This window comes from Ambystoma mexicanum, chromosome 2q (genome assembly GCF_040938575.1).
Source record: "Ambystoma mexicanum isolate Mex_15411 chromosome 2q, UKY_AmexF1_1, whole genome shotgun sequence".
Classification (NCBI taxonomy): domain Eukaryota; kingdom Metazoa; phylum Chordata; class Amphibia; order Caudata; family Ambystomatidae; genus Ambystoma; species Ambystoma mexicanum.
In genome coordinates, this window is record NC_090924.1 from 871,154,029 (window position 1) to 871,172,595 (window position 18,567).

General features: G+C 49.0%; 1 protein-coding gene across 1 annotated transcript in view; it reads right to left on the minus strand.

The window, feature by feature from the left end:
* The window catches only part of LOC138568814 (mycolipanoate synthase-like), a 242,797-nt gene that overhangs the window by 93,169 nt on the left and 131,061 nt on the right, over positions 1-18,567 (minus strand). Inside the window, exon 5 of the mRNA XM_069646586.1 lies at positions 9,464-9,645. Coding sequence (XP_069502687.1) covers positions 9,464-9,645 — 182 coding nt within the window. The remainder of the gene's footprint in view (positions 1-9,463; positions 9,646-18,567) is intronic.

Genomic DNA, 18,567 nt, shown 5'->3' on the forward strand with positions numbered 1-18,567 from the left:
AAACCCACACACTTAGCACTTCTGTATCGTTGTTTTGGATCTCCCCATCCCGATTATTTTGTTTATACTCCATTAAAACGTGACATATATGTTTTACAGTGGCACAAAATAAGTGTTTGCTGTCCTTTCTTCTTAGTGCAATGTTTCATTATAGAAAGCAACATACCCATCTCATATATTTGCTCCCAGTGCCTTCCCGTTAGTGATCAGAACAGTTGGACAGTGATCAAGGTAGGAAGCACGCAGTAAGTGAAAAGGTTAGAATGAGATAATGTTTCCCATAATGCTCTTCAATGAATCTCAAAGTGAAAGGGGATGCTAAACTGTATTGCAGCGGGTGAAATCGGAGGCTGTGTCACCAGAGAGATTACATTTAGGCATACACTAAGGACGTTTCCATTGGCCATAGGCAGCAAACTGAACCATTAGTTCAGTGACGACTCATTGAACGGCTGGTTCTTGGTTCTGGAGCCAATGCAGCATTATGAATGATATGGATGGGCTTCAGCAGCTGTGGCCATGGTGGGCCCACATTATCAACAAGGCGAATGTTAGCTACTGATCTACACTTCTCACTCTCACATAACACTTCCAATAATCACAGGAGCCGTCTGTGGGTTCAACATTTCCTTTATTCTCCAAACTCCAACTGCCAAACCTTTCCCTTGTCCCTCCCCTTCTGCCCTCCTCCCGCTCCCTCCCGCCCGGCGTGCTCTCCTTTCTTAAAGGGGTCGCTTCCCTTTATTCAACCGCAACATCTCCCCCGTGCTTAACATGAAAGCTGGGAGTCTACATTTGCTCAATGAGTCTGGCAGGTCTCTGTACTGTTCTTTGAGGTCTGCCCGGGGACTCTCTGGTTTCACCGGCTGTTTCAGCCAGTGGGCTTATGTTTCCTTCAGGCTCTGGTTCTTCTGTTGTAGTCTCTGGTGTTTCTGGATCCACTAGGTACAGTCTTCTGAAGAATTTGCGTTCCGGTTTATCTCACCTGGCTCTCCCATTGCTGTTATCATGGGTCCCTTAACGGCAGTGACCACTCAGAGCTCTGGGCTGTAACGAGTGTCCATCTTCCTGAGTTGTCTTTGTCGGACCAGAACTGTCTGTCCCACTTCGAACTGTGGTTCTTTGGCCTTCCTTTTCTTGTCGGGCCACTCTTTTGCACGTCTCTTCTTCTCAGCGTCTCGTTCTCTTATGGCTGCATCTTGCTCCGTGGTGTAGTCTTCCTATTGGGGAATGCGGGTTCGATGTTTGTACTTTATCATCAACTCGGCCAGTGTTTGTCCTGTCGCGTCATGCAGTGTGTTTCTGTAGCTACTGAGCATGCAGCAGATTGCCTGTAGATGTGGCATTTGGTCTTCAAGGGCCTTCTGTCATGTTAGTTTGATGGTTGCCATGAAGCCTTCCACCAGCCCGTTGGCCTTGGGCCATAGTGGTGTGATCTTTTGGTGGTGGAAGCCGAGGTGGTCTGCCAGTTTTGTGAATTCGTCGTCCCTGCAATGGGGGACCATTGTCTGTTTTTACGATGGTTGGAATACCCCATTCGCTGAATAGTTCATCTATGATTGTTTCTACCTCGTAGAACAATGTCGACAGTGTTTGCTTGACGAATGGGAATCGTGAGTACTCATCAATCGCTACGAGCAAGTAGCCTCCTTCCTCTAGGGGCACGTAGAAGTCTATTGCAACTCGTTGCTATGGTCTTTCCGGTAGTGGTATTAGTTGCATTGGGTTTGGGTCTGTCTTTTTCGCTGCTTGTTGGCAGGGTCCGCAGTGGGCTACGATGTCTTCTACTATGATGTCCATGTAGGGGAACCATATGTGGTTTCTCAGGATTTTCTTAGTATTCTCGATTCCCCTATGACCTTCGTGGGCTATTGATACTAATGTTTTCCGGATATCCTTTGGGGCTATCAGTCAGTTACAGTGTAATACTATGCTTTGGTCTTTGGCTGCTAGTTCTGAGTGTATCTTGGCTATGCGGGTTAGGTCTTTCTTGTCAGCTCCCTCCCCTCCATTACCTCTTCTGTGTGTGCATTTCCATCTGTTCGTGAAGGTGAGGTCTACGGCAGCCTTGATGGTGGGGTCAGCTCTGCTTCTGGCTGCAAATTCCTCTGTTGAGATGTGGGGGGCATGGCATTGGTGGAAAAGTATGTAATGTATTCTTCTGCTTCACAGACTAGTGAGTTGTCATTGATCACCGTTGGGTGCCTTGATAGATAATAAGCTGGGTTGGCATTTCCCCTTGGTTTGTGTGTTATGGTGTAATTGTATTCTTGGAGTCTTATGCCCCACCATTCAATTCGGGTAGGCATTTTTGTTTTGGGGTTCCCGGATAGGGACAGTAGCACTTGATGGTCTGTGACCAGTGTGAATTCTCAACCAATTACAAAGTGGTGGAACTTTTCACAGGCCCACACGGCTGCTGGGCTCTCTCATTCAGCCTGTGAGTAAGCCTTTTCAGTGGGAGACAGGCGTAGGCTACCACTACATGTCAGGTGCCGTCCTCTGGGCTGGTTTGGGCCAGGATGGTACCGAGGCCTACTGGGCTGGCGTCGACTGTGAAGATGGTGTCCCATTTGGCGTAGAAGTAGGCTAGTTGATGGCAGTTTGCCAGGCTTTCTTTGATGGTTTGGAAGGCTGTCTGGCACTGTATTCCCAGATGAAGGGGGTGTCCCTTTTGAGGAGAGCTCGAAGTGGGTCAGTGGTGGTGGCGTAATTTTGGAGGTATCGGGCGCAGTATCCTGCCATTCACCAGGAATTACCTTAGTTCCGCTGTGTTTGTATGGGGCGTGAAGGTCGGCGGTAGCTTTAATTTTCTCTGGTTCGGCTGTGATGCCTCTGTCGGAGAATATGTGTCCGAAAAACCTTAGGCTGGTTTTATTGATGTCACATTTAGGGCCGTTGAGTGTTAAGCCCGCGTTGTGTAGGATCTTGCATATCGCGAGGAGCACCCTGTCATGTTGCTCTTGGGTTCTTCCGAAGATGAGGATGTCGTTACTGTAATTCAGGGCGTTGACTTCCGATGAGATCAGTCTTCTGATAGTCTCTTGAAAGATCTCAGCAGCTGAGGATATGCCAAAGTTAAGGTGTTTATACCTGAATAGCCCCTCATTGGTGGTAAAGGTGGTAATTGGTCGAGAGGCCGGATCTATGACGAGCTGGTGGTAACCTTGGTTAAGATCCAATTTGGAGAAGTGCATTGCTTGATTAAGCCTGACGAGCATGTCTTCTAGGCTGGGTCCGGGATGCCTTTCCATCTGGATGGCGGTGTTGGGAATGCGCATGTTGACGCATATGCGTAGTCGTCGGTTGTTTTTAGGGACAATTACAATGGGGGACACCCATGTTGTGGTCCATTGGCTTGCTCGATGATGTCATTCTGTAATAGGAGTTATAGTTCCTTGGATACTTGTGCTTGGAAGTGTAACCCCACTTTGCGGGGGTGTTGTGGCACTGGCATTATTGTGGGGTCGATATGCAGCGTGATGACAGAGTTTTTTAGAATCCCCGTCCCACTGAGGGGCTCTGTATGATGTGTATGGTTGTTGGCACGGTGAGTCCTCTGTGGGATAAATCACAGAGAAATTGCCCTTTGGATGCGATGGGTAGCGCTGCACCCCACTGGAATATGTGGGTGCTTGATTGGTGTAGCGGGTAGAAGTCTGCTATTGTGTGGTGCAGTTCCTCATTCATCACGTTAACGGTAGCCCCCGTGTCAAAGACAAACTGATTCTGCGTGTCACCCATTTGAACCGTTACTCTGGGGGCTGGTGTGTCGTGAGTGGCTGCATTGAGGAGCCTGACATATTCTCGGTCGTAGCCGTCTTGCAGGTACAGCGGATATTGGTCCTCGGCAATTAGTGTCCTCGGTGGAGAGTTGTTGCAGGGGTCCTAATCAGGCATTGTGGTGGCCGTGATACCTTCTGGTTCTTGGGTCGTCGTATGGCCTCTGGTGTAGATGTCTTCAGGGACACTAGTGATTTGTTGGTGGTAGTGCTGGTAGTCATACAGTTCATGCGGTTTTCTGTCGGGTTCAATTTGGAGGCCTTTGAAGGCTCTGACAGTGTCTGGGCGGGAGGTTGGTGCTGTGGCATAGGTCATCCCTCTCTCAAGTGGTCGCCGGTCATATTTTTGTCGCAGTTGTTCCATGTGTCGTCCGGGGTTTTGGATTAATTGTTGTACTGAACCGATTTCGGGAAGTTTTTCCTTGCACATGGCCTGGAAGTGATTTTCTTGTCCGCAGCGTATGCACCTCTGACCAATCATGGGGCATGGACCTCTGTGTGGGTATTAAAACCTGCATCGGTAGCATTGTCTATCACTCTGGGGTCGTATTTGGGTGTTTGTGAAGGGTTGTCGGCCTTGGGGGCTCTGGTATCTTGAGTATGGTGTAATGGCTGCGATAATATCACCCTTTTTTGGCATCAGCTTGGACGTCTATTTGTTTGTATACTCTTGCCAGGTCAAGGATTTCTTTGAGGGAGATTGGTTTTTCAAGAGGTGTTTCCTAAATAATGACGATATGCATCCCTCTATTATTCGTAGATGTATGGCCTCATTGTCATTGAAGTTGGCAAAGTCACATTTTAGGATTTTCCTTTGCAGGCGGATGGCAAATTCGCCAATAGACTTGTTAGGTAGTTGGGCCCATTGGTTGAAGGCGTAGCGCTCATAGTCTCTATTGGGTGTAACTACCAGTTGCCGTTGATAGCTTCAAGGAGTCGTTGATAGGTAGTTCTTTCTAGAGGCGGAATTGTCCTAATGATGTTCTTTATCTCTCTTCCGACAACATTTGTGAATATGCTGATTTTGTTGGCAGGGTCCTGGGTTCCTATGGCACCTACAAAGTCCTCTAATTCTTCGACCCATTTTTCCCACCTTTGCCCTTGGTCATGGTGTGGGTTGAGATTAAATGGGTTGGGGTATCTCATAAGGCTGGCGTAAGATGTAGGGCTTGTGTTGGTCACGGGCAATGTCCCGGTGCCAGCAGCTACATGTGCTGGATCAGTCATGGTCTCTTGCGTTGTGATGCCTCGGCGGGTTAGGTATGTGCAGACTGGTACTTGCTCCTCATACTGTTGTGGTCGTTAGCGGTATTCAAAGTGGCCCGTGGTTGGCATAGCCCTTAGTAGCCTTTTTGTTGTGCGGTTAGGTCATGGCAGTGCCGGGTCCCCTTTGTTGCCCGTGTATGGCTGGGTGGCGCTGTGGTCTGTGGTTAGGTTGCCCTGTTGGTGGCGAGCACTCTTGTTTCTTTGCAAGGTTTGTACCTTTGCTTCCCTGGTAGCTTGGATGTTTCTGGCTTTTATTCACTCAGATTTAGTTCCCAGACTGGGTCACTGTCAGTGTTGACCTCCAAGTGCAGCCCTTCACTGTACTGCTATTTATTAGCCGGCTGCCCTGTGTGCGAGCCTTGTGGAGGTGTGGGCCCGTGCTTGGGCAGCAGGTTTTGGCACGCTCTGAAGGGGGCAGGGCGCCTTACCAGTTTGTTGCCTTCCTTCGCGTGTGGCCGTGGACTCCTCTGGATCTTCTTTTCCCTTGTGGTGGGTGCCTCAGTCCTCCTGGACTCTCTCGTCTGTGTCGTGGCTCTCTAATGGCTGCCCGCGTTCACCCGGTATCTGTTTTACAGCGGCACGGTTCTCCCACGTGGTTTGTTTGTTTGTTTATTTGGTGTAGCGCAGAACCAAACCCAAAGGGTAGCTGGGCGCAGACAATACAAAGATACTTGTACAAGGATACTTGAGAACTTGGTTACAGGAAATACAGTTATACAGTACAAATTAGAGACAAGGTGTATGTACGAGCAAGTGCGAAGAAACAGTTAAAGCTAGTTGACCTGAAAACCAGTTAATCTCGTTACAATCATCAGGGGTCTCTAGAGCAAGTGGCAGTGGGGAGGTTGAGCTAAGTGTCATTGGAGCGTATCCAGATGAGGACTTTCCGCCTGAAGCTAGGGTAGGGTTGATCCATCCTGAGATCAAGAGGGAGTCTGTTCCAAGCTTGAGCAGCTATGACCGGAAAACTGGAGCCGCCAGCTGTACTCTTTTTGTATCTGGGCAACACTAAGGTGTAGGCATTGGTCATTCTAGTGGGACGATTTGAGATTCTCTTGTTGACTCTGTTTGCCAGGTAGGGGGGAGCTATGTTGTTAAGACATTTAGAGGTGAGGGAGAGGGTTTTGAGGGCAATCCTGTCTCTGATTTTTAGCCAATGGATATTTTTTCTGGAGGTGGAGATATGAGCTCTATCAGGAATATTTAAAGCTGCTCTAATCACGTTATTTTGGAGAGTTTGGAGTTTATCAAGGATATACTTGTTAGATCCTGCATATAGAGCATTACAGTAATCCAGCTTGGATATGATGAGTGCATTAGCTAGTGTAATGCAGCTGGTCTCAGTTAGAAATGATCTACATGCTCGGATCAATTTACAAGTATATGCAGTGGAAGATGCTAATGAGTTAGTTTGTTTCTTGAAGGTTAGCGCTGAGTCGAGATAGACCCCAAGGGTTTTGACTGCAGGCATCACTTTGATGACATTATTGTCGATGTTGAATGAGGCATAGTTCGGGTCAAGTTTTTTGATGGCCAACTCTGAGCCGAGGATCAGTAACTCAGTTTTGTCGTCATTCAGGCAGAGGCTGTGAGATGCCATCCATGCCTGAATGAGGAGATATATCTTATTTACTTAGGCCGTGTCTTCCAAGAAGTTGCCCGAAAGGGGGATAAGGACCTGAGTGTCATCTGCGTAATTAGTGTAGATGACACCCAGTCTGTCCAACTTGTCAAACAAAGGTTTAGTAAAGATGTTATACATCGTCGGAGATACACATGATCCTTGAGGGACACCGCATGAAACTTGTGTGGGATCAGCGGCTGCTAGGGGGGAGAAGACTCTCATTGTCCAGTTTGCAAGGAAGGATTGTACCCAGGTTATGGCATCACTTGAAAAATGAGCAGCGGAACTGAGGTGATTGCATAAGACTGCGTGATCTACCAAGTCGAAGGCCGCAGATAGGTCAAGGGGGAGTAGCATAGCTGATCTGCCATTGTCCTTCAACTCGTCAATTTGGGTCTTAAGATCAATCAGGGCTGTTTCAGTACCATGAAGGGGATGGAAGCCAGATTGACGTGAGCCTAGTAAATTGTTGGTTTCTAAGTAGTCCTGAATTTGCAGGTAAACTACTCTGTCAATGATTTTAAGTAGAAATGGGACAGTGTTGATGGGTCTGTAACTTGTCGGTATTGCAGGGTCAAGTGTTTGTTTTATTAGCAAGGGGAGCACCCAAGATTGTTTTAGGTTATTGGGCACTAGGTTAGACTTAAAGGATGCATTGATGAGTTTAGAGCTGAAGGGGCTAGGTCTCTAGCTGCATCTTTTATAATTTGGGCAGGGCAATTATCTCCTTTGCAGTTTGATGGCTTTAAAGATAGTATGATTTTGTCTGTCTCTAATATAGTTATTTGTCTGAAGCTAAATGGGTGAGGTATGTTAGGCTGTTTAGAGGAAGCTGTGACTGAGGTGTGGGCTCCGTTGGCAGGAGCAGGGAGGCTTTTTTTGGCAATTTTGGTTTGGAGCAAGCTAATTTTGCCCGCCAGGGCATTTTGTATATTGGTGCACCAGAGTTTATTTTTAGGAATGTTATCAGTCGGGGGGTAAGGGTGATTCCATTTCACGGAGGATGGAGAATAGTTCCTTGGTATCTGATTTAGCCTTAGATATTCTATCATTAAAGGTATTCCTTTTAGTGCTTATGATTTCCTTTTTGTACTGTTTGGCGAGAGTGGCTAATTTAATTTTGTTCTCCTCAGTGGGTGAGTGTTGCCAAATTGAATGCAGCTTTCTTTTTTGAATTCTGAGGTCTTTCAACTGTGGTGTGAACCAGTTGTTCAGGTGACAAAGTTGTTTGCTTTTACGAATTTTGGTAGGGGTAATCAAGTCAAGTGCCTTAATCATTGTACTGTTGTAGGCTTCCACAAGCGATGTAGGGTCTGTGATCTTATCTAGATTGTCGAGAGTGGGGAGAAGGCGGGGTAAGAGTTGTTCTGCTGTGATATCTTTTTTACTTCTGGTGGGGAGTGGCAGGGCCATAAGTATAGGTTTGGCTCGGATAAGGTGAAGTGAGGCATTGAATACAATTAAGTAGTGGTCAGTCCAAGATTGTGGCATTATGTTGGTAATGCTGATGTTGCAATTCCGATCAGCAACCCAGTCTAGGGTCCTACCTTTGGCATGAGTAGGGGAGGAGACTTTTTGTGTTAGGGCATAGTCATTCAATAGTGAAGCAACAGATAGGGCGTGTTTGTCATTACAGTCATTAAAACCCAGGTTAAAGTCTCCCAGTAGTAGAATTTGGCTAATGGTCTGCTTCTTCTCTTCGTTTCACCTTCTCTTCTGCCGCAGGCAACGTTGTCTGCAGCTTCTGTGTGCTGCTGGGCTCTTCACTCATCCAGTGAACTACTGGGCTCCTCACCCGTCTGGCAGCACGTCGTGGATGCGGCGGCCTCTTGTGTGTTCTGCTAGGCTTTCCACCCGACCTCCGGCGCCCTGGGTGCGGCAGCAACTTTCCTTATCTGCTGGGCTCCTTGCCCTTCCTGCAGCACGCCGTGGATGCGACAGACTCGTCGCCAGTTGTTAGCTCCTGATCTCCACTTCTCATGCTCACATAACACTTCCAATAATCACAGGAGCTGTCGGTGGATTCAACCTTCCCTTTATTCTCCAAAATCCAACTGCCGAACCCTTCCCTTGTCCCTCCCCTTCCGCCCTACTGCTGCTCCCTTCCACCCTGGCATGCTCTCCTTTCTTAAAGGGGCAGCTTCCCTTTATTCACCCGCAACAGCGAACAACCACCAGACAGCACATGCTGACAGGTAATAAGCTAGAGCCGCAGATCCAGGGGGATGGCAATAGGGAGAAGGTCATGGTGGTGATTTGTGTTGGCTGGTTGAGTGTGCCGGTAAGTGGAGGTGCTCACTGAGGAATCCTGGAAGGGGTACAAGCAGGGATGATGGATAGAGGTACCGGTATGGGAAGTAGCTGAAGGCTCTGATGGGGGCTGTATGGAATGTGCTGTCTTGGGAGTTGTGTGGAGTAGAGTTGATGTGAGTAAAGGATTGGTAAGACATAAAAAGGCAATCCCCTTCCATTAATCTACCTTCGCCTCTGAAATCCTTTTTTCTTTCTACACGTGACACGTTGTCACATTGTCATGGATAAGAAACAGGCATGTGCCTTCTGAATATTTACACATTTTCATCTGGAGTATTCGTTTCAATAATCCTGATTCCTTAAGTACTTGCTTTGTGGCATGTTTCAAATATTGTATTGTATTCATTAGTTCTGTCATTAATACTAATAGTGTTAGACTGATCTACGGCCCCTATATGCTAGATGGAGCTTTTCCAGTTTGTGTGTATAACCTTGATTCACACATAGAGTATTGGGAAATACAGTAATTAAAAAGTACCTTTCCAAGAGGCTTCAGTAAAACAATGCCGCAACCTTCACCTCTTCCGTATCCATCAGCGTTTTTTGAGAATGGTTTACTCATTCCTCCTGGTGAAATCATTTTTGCTTTGCTGAGAGTTACATAAATACGTGGGTCAATTATACAGCTCACTCCCCCACAGAGAGCCATTTCACAATCTCCTAAAATAAAAAAAAAAGGATTTTCATATTTAGAATTAAATTATTAATTAAATGTATTAGCAATTTTTGAGGTTATATAATTTTGCTGAGATAGGCAGGCATAGGTTGACACGATTCCTCGACTCTCACTCCTGGACATTACATTTCAGGTAATATCTTGGACCATCTACTGGGAAAAACTGTAATAGTTGGGTTTATATCAGAAGCGGACTGCAACGTTCTCAGGTTATGTATATAACTCTCAGGGGATTAGTATGGAAACCTTTTGGAACCATCTCATGTTTGGACAACAGATTTCGCTAACGATTAATTAAATTACAATTTGTAAGTATATTTTTAAACTTTTTGATCAAACGATATAACGATAGAGTATACTGTCAATTATGCTATTTGATGGTGATTCTGAACAAGGTGCTGTGTGTAATTTGTATTGTCAATTATGTATACTGTTTATTATGAGTCACAATAACATGAATATGTAATTATTTTATTTATAGATTTATATTGTGCATAAGCCCACAGGCATCAAAGCGCAGACAAAAACACAAAGGACAACAAACTCTAACGTATATAGACTACAAGACAAGTCGCATATCTACATCAGAAAAAGGATAGCAAAGCAATTCAGGTGAATAGCAGGGTTTTTAGTCTTTTACAGAACACGAAAAGGTTCCTCTCCATGCAGTGATTGGCTGGAAGCGAGTTCCATGCCCTAGAGGCATGCACTAGAAAATAACTACCCCCAACTCTTGTTTGTTTGGCTTTGGGACAGGTCAATTTAAATGTTCCGGCCGACCTAGTCTGGCAAAGACGCTGTTGTTGAGGTAAACAGTCCTTCAGGTAAAGAGGGGCTAGGTCAAAAACACATTTATATACCAAAGTATTCAGCTTAAACTTAATTCTAGCTGAGATCAGGAGCCAGTGGAGATCTCTCCTGTAGGTCGACATATGTTCTCTTCTGGAGACATTGTTCTGCAAAACTTGAAGTTTATGCAGATTATTTTTACTGGCGCCACTGTAAAGGACATTAGGGACACATGGGGCTTCACAAGCCACAACAACCTTAAGTAGTATTGGCATTACTTGATAGCACTATCCACCTGGGTGTCAGCTCCCAAGGATACTTCAAAGAACACACCAAGTGTTTTCAAATTTTCTTGTACACCGACATTGATGTCATGTCTCTCAATGCTGAAGCTTGAAAAAAGAGAGTCCAGCTTTGCTCTAGCCGAAGATCAAATGTTCTATATTAGAGCTATTCAAGCATAGCCAGTTGGTGCTCATCCAATTCTTTACCACATTATATAAGTTCTGTACCTTAATTAAGTAATTGGAATAGTCACCTGCTAGTTCTATCAAAAGCTGAGTATCATCAGCATAAGTCATAAAAACAATCCCTAGGTCATCTAATAACTCGCATACAGGGCGAATGTAGACATTGAACAGGGCAGGCGACAAACATGCGCCCGCAGGCATGTCGCACATGATCCTAGACTGCGGAGAAGATGCTTGATCCAAGACCACTCGAGACATGCAATCACCAAGGAAGTGGCTAAACCACATTATAGCTTCACTAGAACAAGCACCAACAGTCTGTATGACTGACAGAAGCCTTTCGTGGTCCACTAAGTCAAACAGTGAGGATAAGTCCGAGAGCACAAGGAGACCAGATTGACCTCTATCCACCATATCCAGCATTTGTGTCTGGAGGTTACAAATGCACTTTCTGTACTATGGTTGGCACGGAAGCCGTATTGTCGGGATGTAAAAGATTCAACGATTTTAGATGGTTTAGAAATTGACTGGTGGCCACTTTCCAATGTTTTGCAAAAAGGCAACATTGGTGATAGGTCTAAGGTTCCCAACGTTCATGGGATCCAGGCCTGTCTTCTTTATCAAAGGTGTGACTACTATCTTTTTCACTCGGTCCTGTACTCAATTATTCAAGGCAAGTTTAGGTGAAATTACATCATTGGGACAGGATTTCGGTCACATTTTGTTTAACACCGCCTCCATCTCCTCGACCGAGGTTTGAAATTAAACACAATCCCAGAATCCAAAAGTGGAACTGTAGCCGAAGCAAGGGCAGGAGAGATTTGGTCCTGGCGGCATTGATTTTATCACAGAATGCCTCTTGAATTTTCACACACTCGTAGTCTGAATGGGCAGCTGGTTCAGATTGCAAATTGGGCTTTTCTAAATATTTAAAAATAGAAAACAGTTTCCTAGTACAGTTGGCTGCTCTCTCAATTTCATTGTTAAAAAACTCTGTTTTAGTTTCATACTTTTCCTCTCTATACGCTTTCACCAATTCTTTCCAAGACTGGCAGCTTGCCACAGATTTATCCTTATGCCATGCTCATTCAGCACGCCTCTTTCCCTGTTTCAGACCAGCTAGCAAAGGGGTAAAGTAGGATTTGAGACTGGTATCATTCTTAATCACGGTAGATATCAACAGGCTAATTCATAGAATCCAGCGCACAAGTAGCGCACGCGGCTGGCGCACAGCGTGCGCCTGCGATAGTCTGCGCCAGGCACGTGCGCTAAAACAGATTTCCGCGCACAGCGTATTCATGGATTTCAAGCTCCCAAAACAGCCGTGGCGCAGAGAATCGCAGCGAGCCTGCAGCAGCGCCAGTAACGCCCCCAAGAACGCCCTCGCGCACGGAAAAGCCATCAAAAGCGCTAAATCATCGCTAGGGGCTGCGCTAACCCCGGACCACTTCACAGGGCAGGCAAACAAGGAAAGCAAAGCGGGCAATCTCCAAATCAGGAGTACGCGGGAAGTACTACACGCGACTAGGCAGGGAACGTGAATCACAGGGGTACGCGGGAATCATCACACGCGAACAGCCAGGGTGCGTGTATTACAGGGGTAGCGGGAAGTCCAACACGCGATGGGCCAGGGAACGTGTATTACAGGGGGACGCGTGAAGTAGAACACGCGATAGGCCAGGGAACGTGCATCACAGGGGTACGCGGGAATCATCACACGCGAACAGCCAGGGTGCGTGTATTACAGGGGTAGCGGGAAGTTCAACACGCGATGGGCCAGGGAACGTGTATTACAGGGGGACGCGTGAAGTAGAACACGCATAGGCCAGGGAACGTGTATTACAGGGGTACGCGGGAATCATCACACGCGAACAGCCAGGGTGCGTGTATTACAGGGGTAGCGGGAAGTTCAACACGCGAAGGGCCAGGGAACGTGTATTACAGGGGGACGCGTGAAGTAGAACAAGCGATAGGCCAGGGAACGTGCATCACAGTGGTACGCGGGAATCATCACACGCGAACAGCCAGGGTGCGTGTATTACAGGGGTAGCGGGAAGTTCAACACGCGATGGGCCAGGGAACGTGTATTACAGGGGGACGCGTGAAGTAGAACACGCGATAGGCCAGGGAACGTGTATTACAGGGGTACGCGGGAATCATCACACGCGAACAGGCAGGGTGCGTGTATTACAGGGGTAGCGGGAAGTTCAACACGCGATTGGCCAGGGTACGTGTATCACAGGGGTGCGTGGGAATTATCACATGCGAATAGGCTGGGTGGGCCCCCACAGGTGTACCCTGTACACCCTCCCCGGCCCCTGCAGGCAGCCCACAAAACAGTGGACTACCCTGCACACCTGATCATGTCCCCCTGCACCCCCATCCACCAGGGGCACCTGCCATCAGGCCCCCATCCATGTCTCCCACCACCCCCAACCCCCATCCACCAGGGGCACCCTCCACCACTCCCCCACCCATGTCTCCCACCACCCCCACCCACCAGCACTGTGGGGCACGTGGCCAGCAGGCAGTCAGGCAGCAGCCGATGGCAGGTGGGAGCGTGCTCAGGGTTCTTGGGGACTTAAATTCGGCCTCCTGGCCAGGAGCGTGGTCTTTCGTGTCAGAACGCGTGGACAGCCTGATAGGGAGTGATTTTGCACCTGAAAACCCCACACTCATCGCGCGAAAACCCGTCACCAGCATATGTGCGTCAATAGTTACCTGCACGTGCAGTGTCAAAGCGTGTGATTGGTGAAAAGTGAGCGACACGCAGGAGTGTCGAAGCGCGTGATTGGTGAAAAAGGATCCACATGCAGGAGTGACAAAGCGTGTGATTGGTGAAAAGTGAGCTACACGCTGGAGTGTCGAAGCGCGTGATTGGTGAAAAAGGATCCACATGCAGGAGTGACAAAGCGTGTGATTGGTGAAAAGATACCTACACGCAGGAGTGCCAAAGCGTGTGATTGGTGAAAATGGGCCAAGCACGTACACGCCGTAAGTGACGATGTACGTGTGGGCCTGTATAAAAGGTAGTGTTGAACACTATTTCCTTGTACGTGCTTTTCGTGGAGAGCGAGTGGGTGAATTCGGTACTTCTTGTCGTTTCACACGCGATTTACTTCACGGCGTTTCCAGTTCGTACTCCCTGTTACCTCTGACAGCTCTTTTCCCTATTTCCTCTTGTACTGGTTTTCCTGGGCCTGTTCCCTCAAACAGTGTCCCCTTCTACAGTTGTCCTGTCTCCTCAGACAGCGTACACCTCTTATTTTGGCGGGGGTGTTGCCAACCAAAAGTGCTATTTTTTCACGCTCTTTTACCTGGCAGACGGTGAGTCACGCACGTATCTAACATCTGTGCTTGCCCCGTGTGTAGCCTACCCCTTCAGAGGTCAATCTAGGCCGCGTGTGACACGCATACGTTCATTGTGTTACTGGATGCCACAGCGTAGTGCAGGGTTTTCCATCAGCACACGTGGTCTAGGAGGGGTATTGTGCACGTTCCTTAACTTTTTTGGGGTGCCTGTGCGTTGCGTGACCCGTCATCTTTCCCCAGGGGTGTCATATAGCCTTGCCACTGCACTAGGGTACGAATACCATCTGGTACCCAACCCCTTTGACACCCAATTGCCCAGGACAATTGTGCACACCCACTCCCATACGCACAATACCATCAGTGCCATGGTTGGGAGGCGTGCAAGCCGTAAGGGTGGCAAAGGTGGCCGAGCCACACGTGGTGGCCGTGGAGGATCCAACAGGGGACGTGGTTGTGACTTGCAGGGCGCCCCTGTTCCCCCCAGTCTGGAGGAACAGTCAGGGACACCCATGCCCCCCCCCAGTTGAGAGTCATGTGGCTGATACCAACCCTGATCAGCCCATGTCGGACCAGGCCATTGTGGCACCAGACCTGTCCGAGGGTGATTCCATCGCTGACATCCAGGTCAGCAGGTCCACTGTACGTGCACCGGTGCACATTGGTGTCATCAGGGCACGCGCATCTATGCCAGATAGGTCATCTGCTGGCCCCCGTAGCCAGGGTGTGGCTCAATCCACCCCACCTCTCATACACCCTGCCAAGACTGTGTCGGTCCTAGTTCATGCACCTCAGATCAGGCCTGACCCCATCCCACTACCCCCAATGCCTGCACCTACTCCCATGCTGAGTGGGCAATCACACACACCCAGTACAGAGTCCACCACGGCTCCTGCCCCTAGTGTCCACAGCGGCGTAGGACACTCTGGATCCCCACCCCCTTCCAAACGCAAGAGGAAGAGTGCACGTCCGGCACAGGCTGATGCCCCAGACACGGCTGCACAGTCCGGCCCATCAAGGAAGCCAAGCTTCACAGACGCCGAACTTAATGCACTTGTTCAGTATGTGTCAGATCATGATAGGGAAATGGTCATCGTTGCAGGGTCCAAGACCACACATGCCAGACGCCAGGCACACTGGCAGACCATTGCTGACAGAATAAGTGCCCTTGGAGTAGTGAGGCGCACAGCTAGTGATTGCCAGAAGCGCTGGAATGACCTTAAGCGCAGGGCAAAGGATAAGCTGGCCTCAAGTCATGCCGCAACCTTGGTGACTGGAGGTGGGTCCCCAGCACAGGAAATAGAACTCACACCACACGAGTCCGTAGCTGGATCCTACGTCACCGAGGGACAACTCCAAGGTGTGGGAGACCTCCCTGATTACGAGGCATCATCCGGTGAGTGCACATGCATGTGTGTATCATCCATGTGCATGTTGTGTGTGTGAAGCATTCATGTTGGGTGCCTGTCAAGGGGGTGTGTGGCAGAGTTGATAGTGGCACCCATGTGCCTCATCCAGTATGTTCAGTGCAACACCATCTGGCCACAGCACTATCCCTACTGGCAACAGTGCACATATGGGCCAACACCATGGAAGTTGCCCTTGATTAGTGATTTTGTCACTACATTGTTGCTCATACTCCCCTGTCTATTCATCTGATGTCTTACATACCATTCCTCTCCTTTCCCCCAGCCATCAAAGTTTCATCTTCACATGCCTGACATGCAATGATACCACATGCTAATGCGTCCTCTGTATATAAATGCCTACCAACATGCAGTCATAATGTGGATGTAGCCTTGACATCCACCTCCTTCCTGGGTCCTTTGGTACCGTCTGGTTTCGAGCCCCATTCCCTCACACTCCATGCTGCTCTTCATGGTCTATCTTCCATGACTTCTACAGTTCAGACCATCGTGCCCTACGCACGACACCTGCTTGCCAAAAGTCAAATGAGGGCAGCCTGCCCTCCAATGCGACCCACCCTATTGCTGACCAGTGCATCTGAGCCTACTCCAAGCTAACTCTCACTGCCATCTGCTCATACATGCCTTTGCCTGTCCCATAGACCCTTCACATGGTCCCTGTCCTCTCTCCTTGCTCCTCTTCCACCATCATAGGTGGGACCCGTTGGGGTGTACTCCTGGCCTCCTTCCAATCCTCAGATACCACTAATGATGTGCATGGTAATGGGAGCGTCTCAGTCCAAGGCCCTTAGGCCAACCTCAATCTCCTTGAGAAATGCCACCCACATCTCATCAACTTCCCTACCTCTCCTGCTGTCCCCCCTCCTCTCTCCTCATCAATCCTGCACTGCCTCCCTGCACCCTCCCATGAACCTTCTCCGCCTCCCACTCCAACTCCTACACATGCGGCACCTCTGATCTCTAGCACTCCCCGTAAGTCCTACAAGGCTGTCAACCTCCTCCACAATTACACTCCTTTCACTGCGGCTGCATCAGGCATTCCTCCGATAACTGTCACTCACATGAGGTTATGCACCTTGACATCCTTGGTCTCATGGAAACATGTCTGACGGCCAGCTCTGTCTGCATCCTTGACCCTCTCCTTGGCCCGCCACCACTGTGCATGGGGGGTGTGCCCTTGGCTTCCCTGAGGGTATTCCTGCCACTGTCACACCTACTTAGACCTACTCCACTCTGGAATGGCTTGTGTGAGGTGTCTGTCCACCACACCTTGACATTCCAAACAGTGCGTACTGTGTCTGGGAAAACTGGTCAAATGTACTACTTCCTTTCTGAGTGTCCTCACCTCTCCTCCTCACTCATGTCCCCAGACACAGAATTCCTCATCCTTGGTGCGGTACGCATCCACCTGCATGCCTGTTGACGCCCCCACCTGACCTTTCTGTGACCTCAGCAACTCCCTCTCACCCTCTAGACTCCCGTCTGTCCCTACTCATTCTGCAGGGCACACTCTTGATGCTCTGATCTCATCTGACTTTCCCCTCTCCGTCCATCTCTGCACTCCTCTCTCCTGGAGTGATCACATTCTCCTCTCCTCCCAGCTCACCCTCAACACCCCACAGGCAAAGCCACCCTCACCACTGTCACACACCTTCTTGGTATTCCGACCCATGAAGTGTGTGTCAGTCGAGGCTCATGCTGCCAAAATGTCCCCCCCATCCAGCTCCCCCTTAGGCTCACTCCCATCCTGACAGGGCCCACTCCATGCTCCACTCCATGTCAGGTACACTGGATGTCTTAGCCACGGTCATGACCACCTGTCTGAAGCCCCATGCCAATGCAGAGTCCTGGCATGACTCGGATCTTGGGAACCCAAACCACAGGTGCCGGGTGGCAGAGAGGGAATGTCCTGCATCATGGCCATCCTCTGGCAAACTGGCCTGCCACATGCTCCAAAGGCAATAGCGCCTCACCCTTCTCACCAAGATGAGATCCCCAATCCAAGGGCACATATCTGCGGCATGTGACAACTCTGCAGGACACATAGAAATCTGAAAGGACCTTGCCGAGCCAGAGGCAGTGTGTACCTCCCCTGTCCCCTCCGAGCCCACAGCACAGCATGATTGTCTCTGTACCCCTATAGGCCACCCCCCCAGCACTTGTCTGCGCCTAACACCATCTGCCCTTGACGTCAAGTCCTACTTACCTTGTACAGCACTTCCAGCCGCCACTCCCCCTTGCACTTCATTGTGCCACCCACCCCTGCACTTGCGTGACATGAATGACACCAGCACCAGTAGTATTGTTGACTGGCATCCCCTTCTGCCCCACCACCCCTCAGTGCTCCGCTGCACCTACAAACATTACTTGACCGGTGCTTCACGAATGCAAAATTATTCCGTTACAGGTGTTGGGGAGGTGGAATCACAATGTTTACTGCATTATGTTGATCTAGACAAGGCACTGTGCATCGTTGCCAATTTGGACTAGCAGATCCATGTACAACATGTATACTAATTGATGTGACGATGCAATGTCAGGACCAGAGTGGTTGAAATCCAAAAAAGTAGCCCTCCTCTCCCTCTTCACTTGGTGGCTATGTCACATGCCATGTGTGTGATGGCATGTGCCTTTGACATGGCAATCACCGCCCAATGTGTGATGGCAGTGCTAGGCATCAAGGTGAGCAGGCGTTGCTCTCCAATCAGTACATAGTATGCCCTGAGCCTCCCCTACAGACCCAGTGATGGTGAATGCATAGGAGGACTCCCAGTCATGTAGGACATGTGTCGTAGGACTACTGCCTATGTTGTTCATCAGCCCTTGTTGCATGCCATGGTGCTAATGCCTGTTTCCATTTTTCTCTTTCATGTCTTTGCAGGGGACGAAGCACTTGTTGATGCTGGGGATG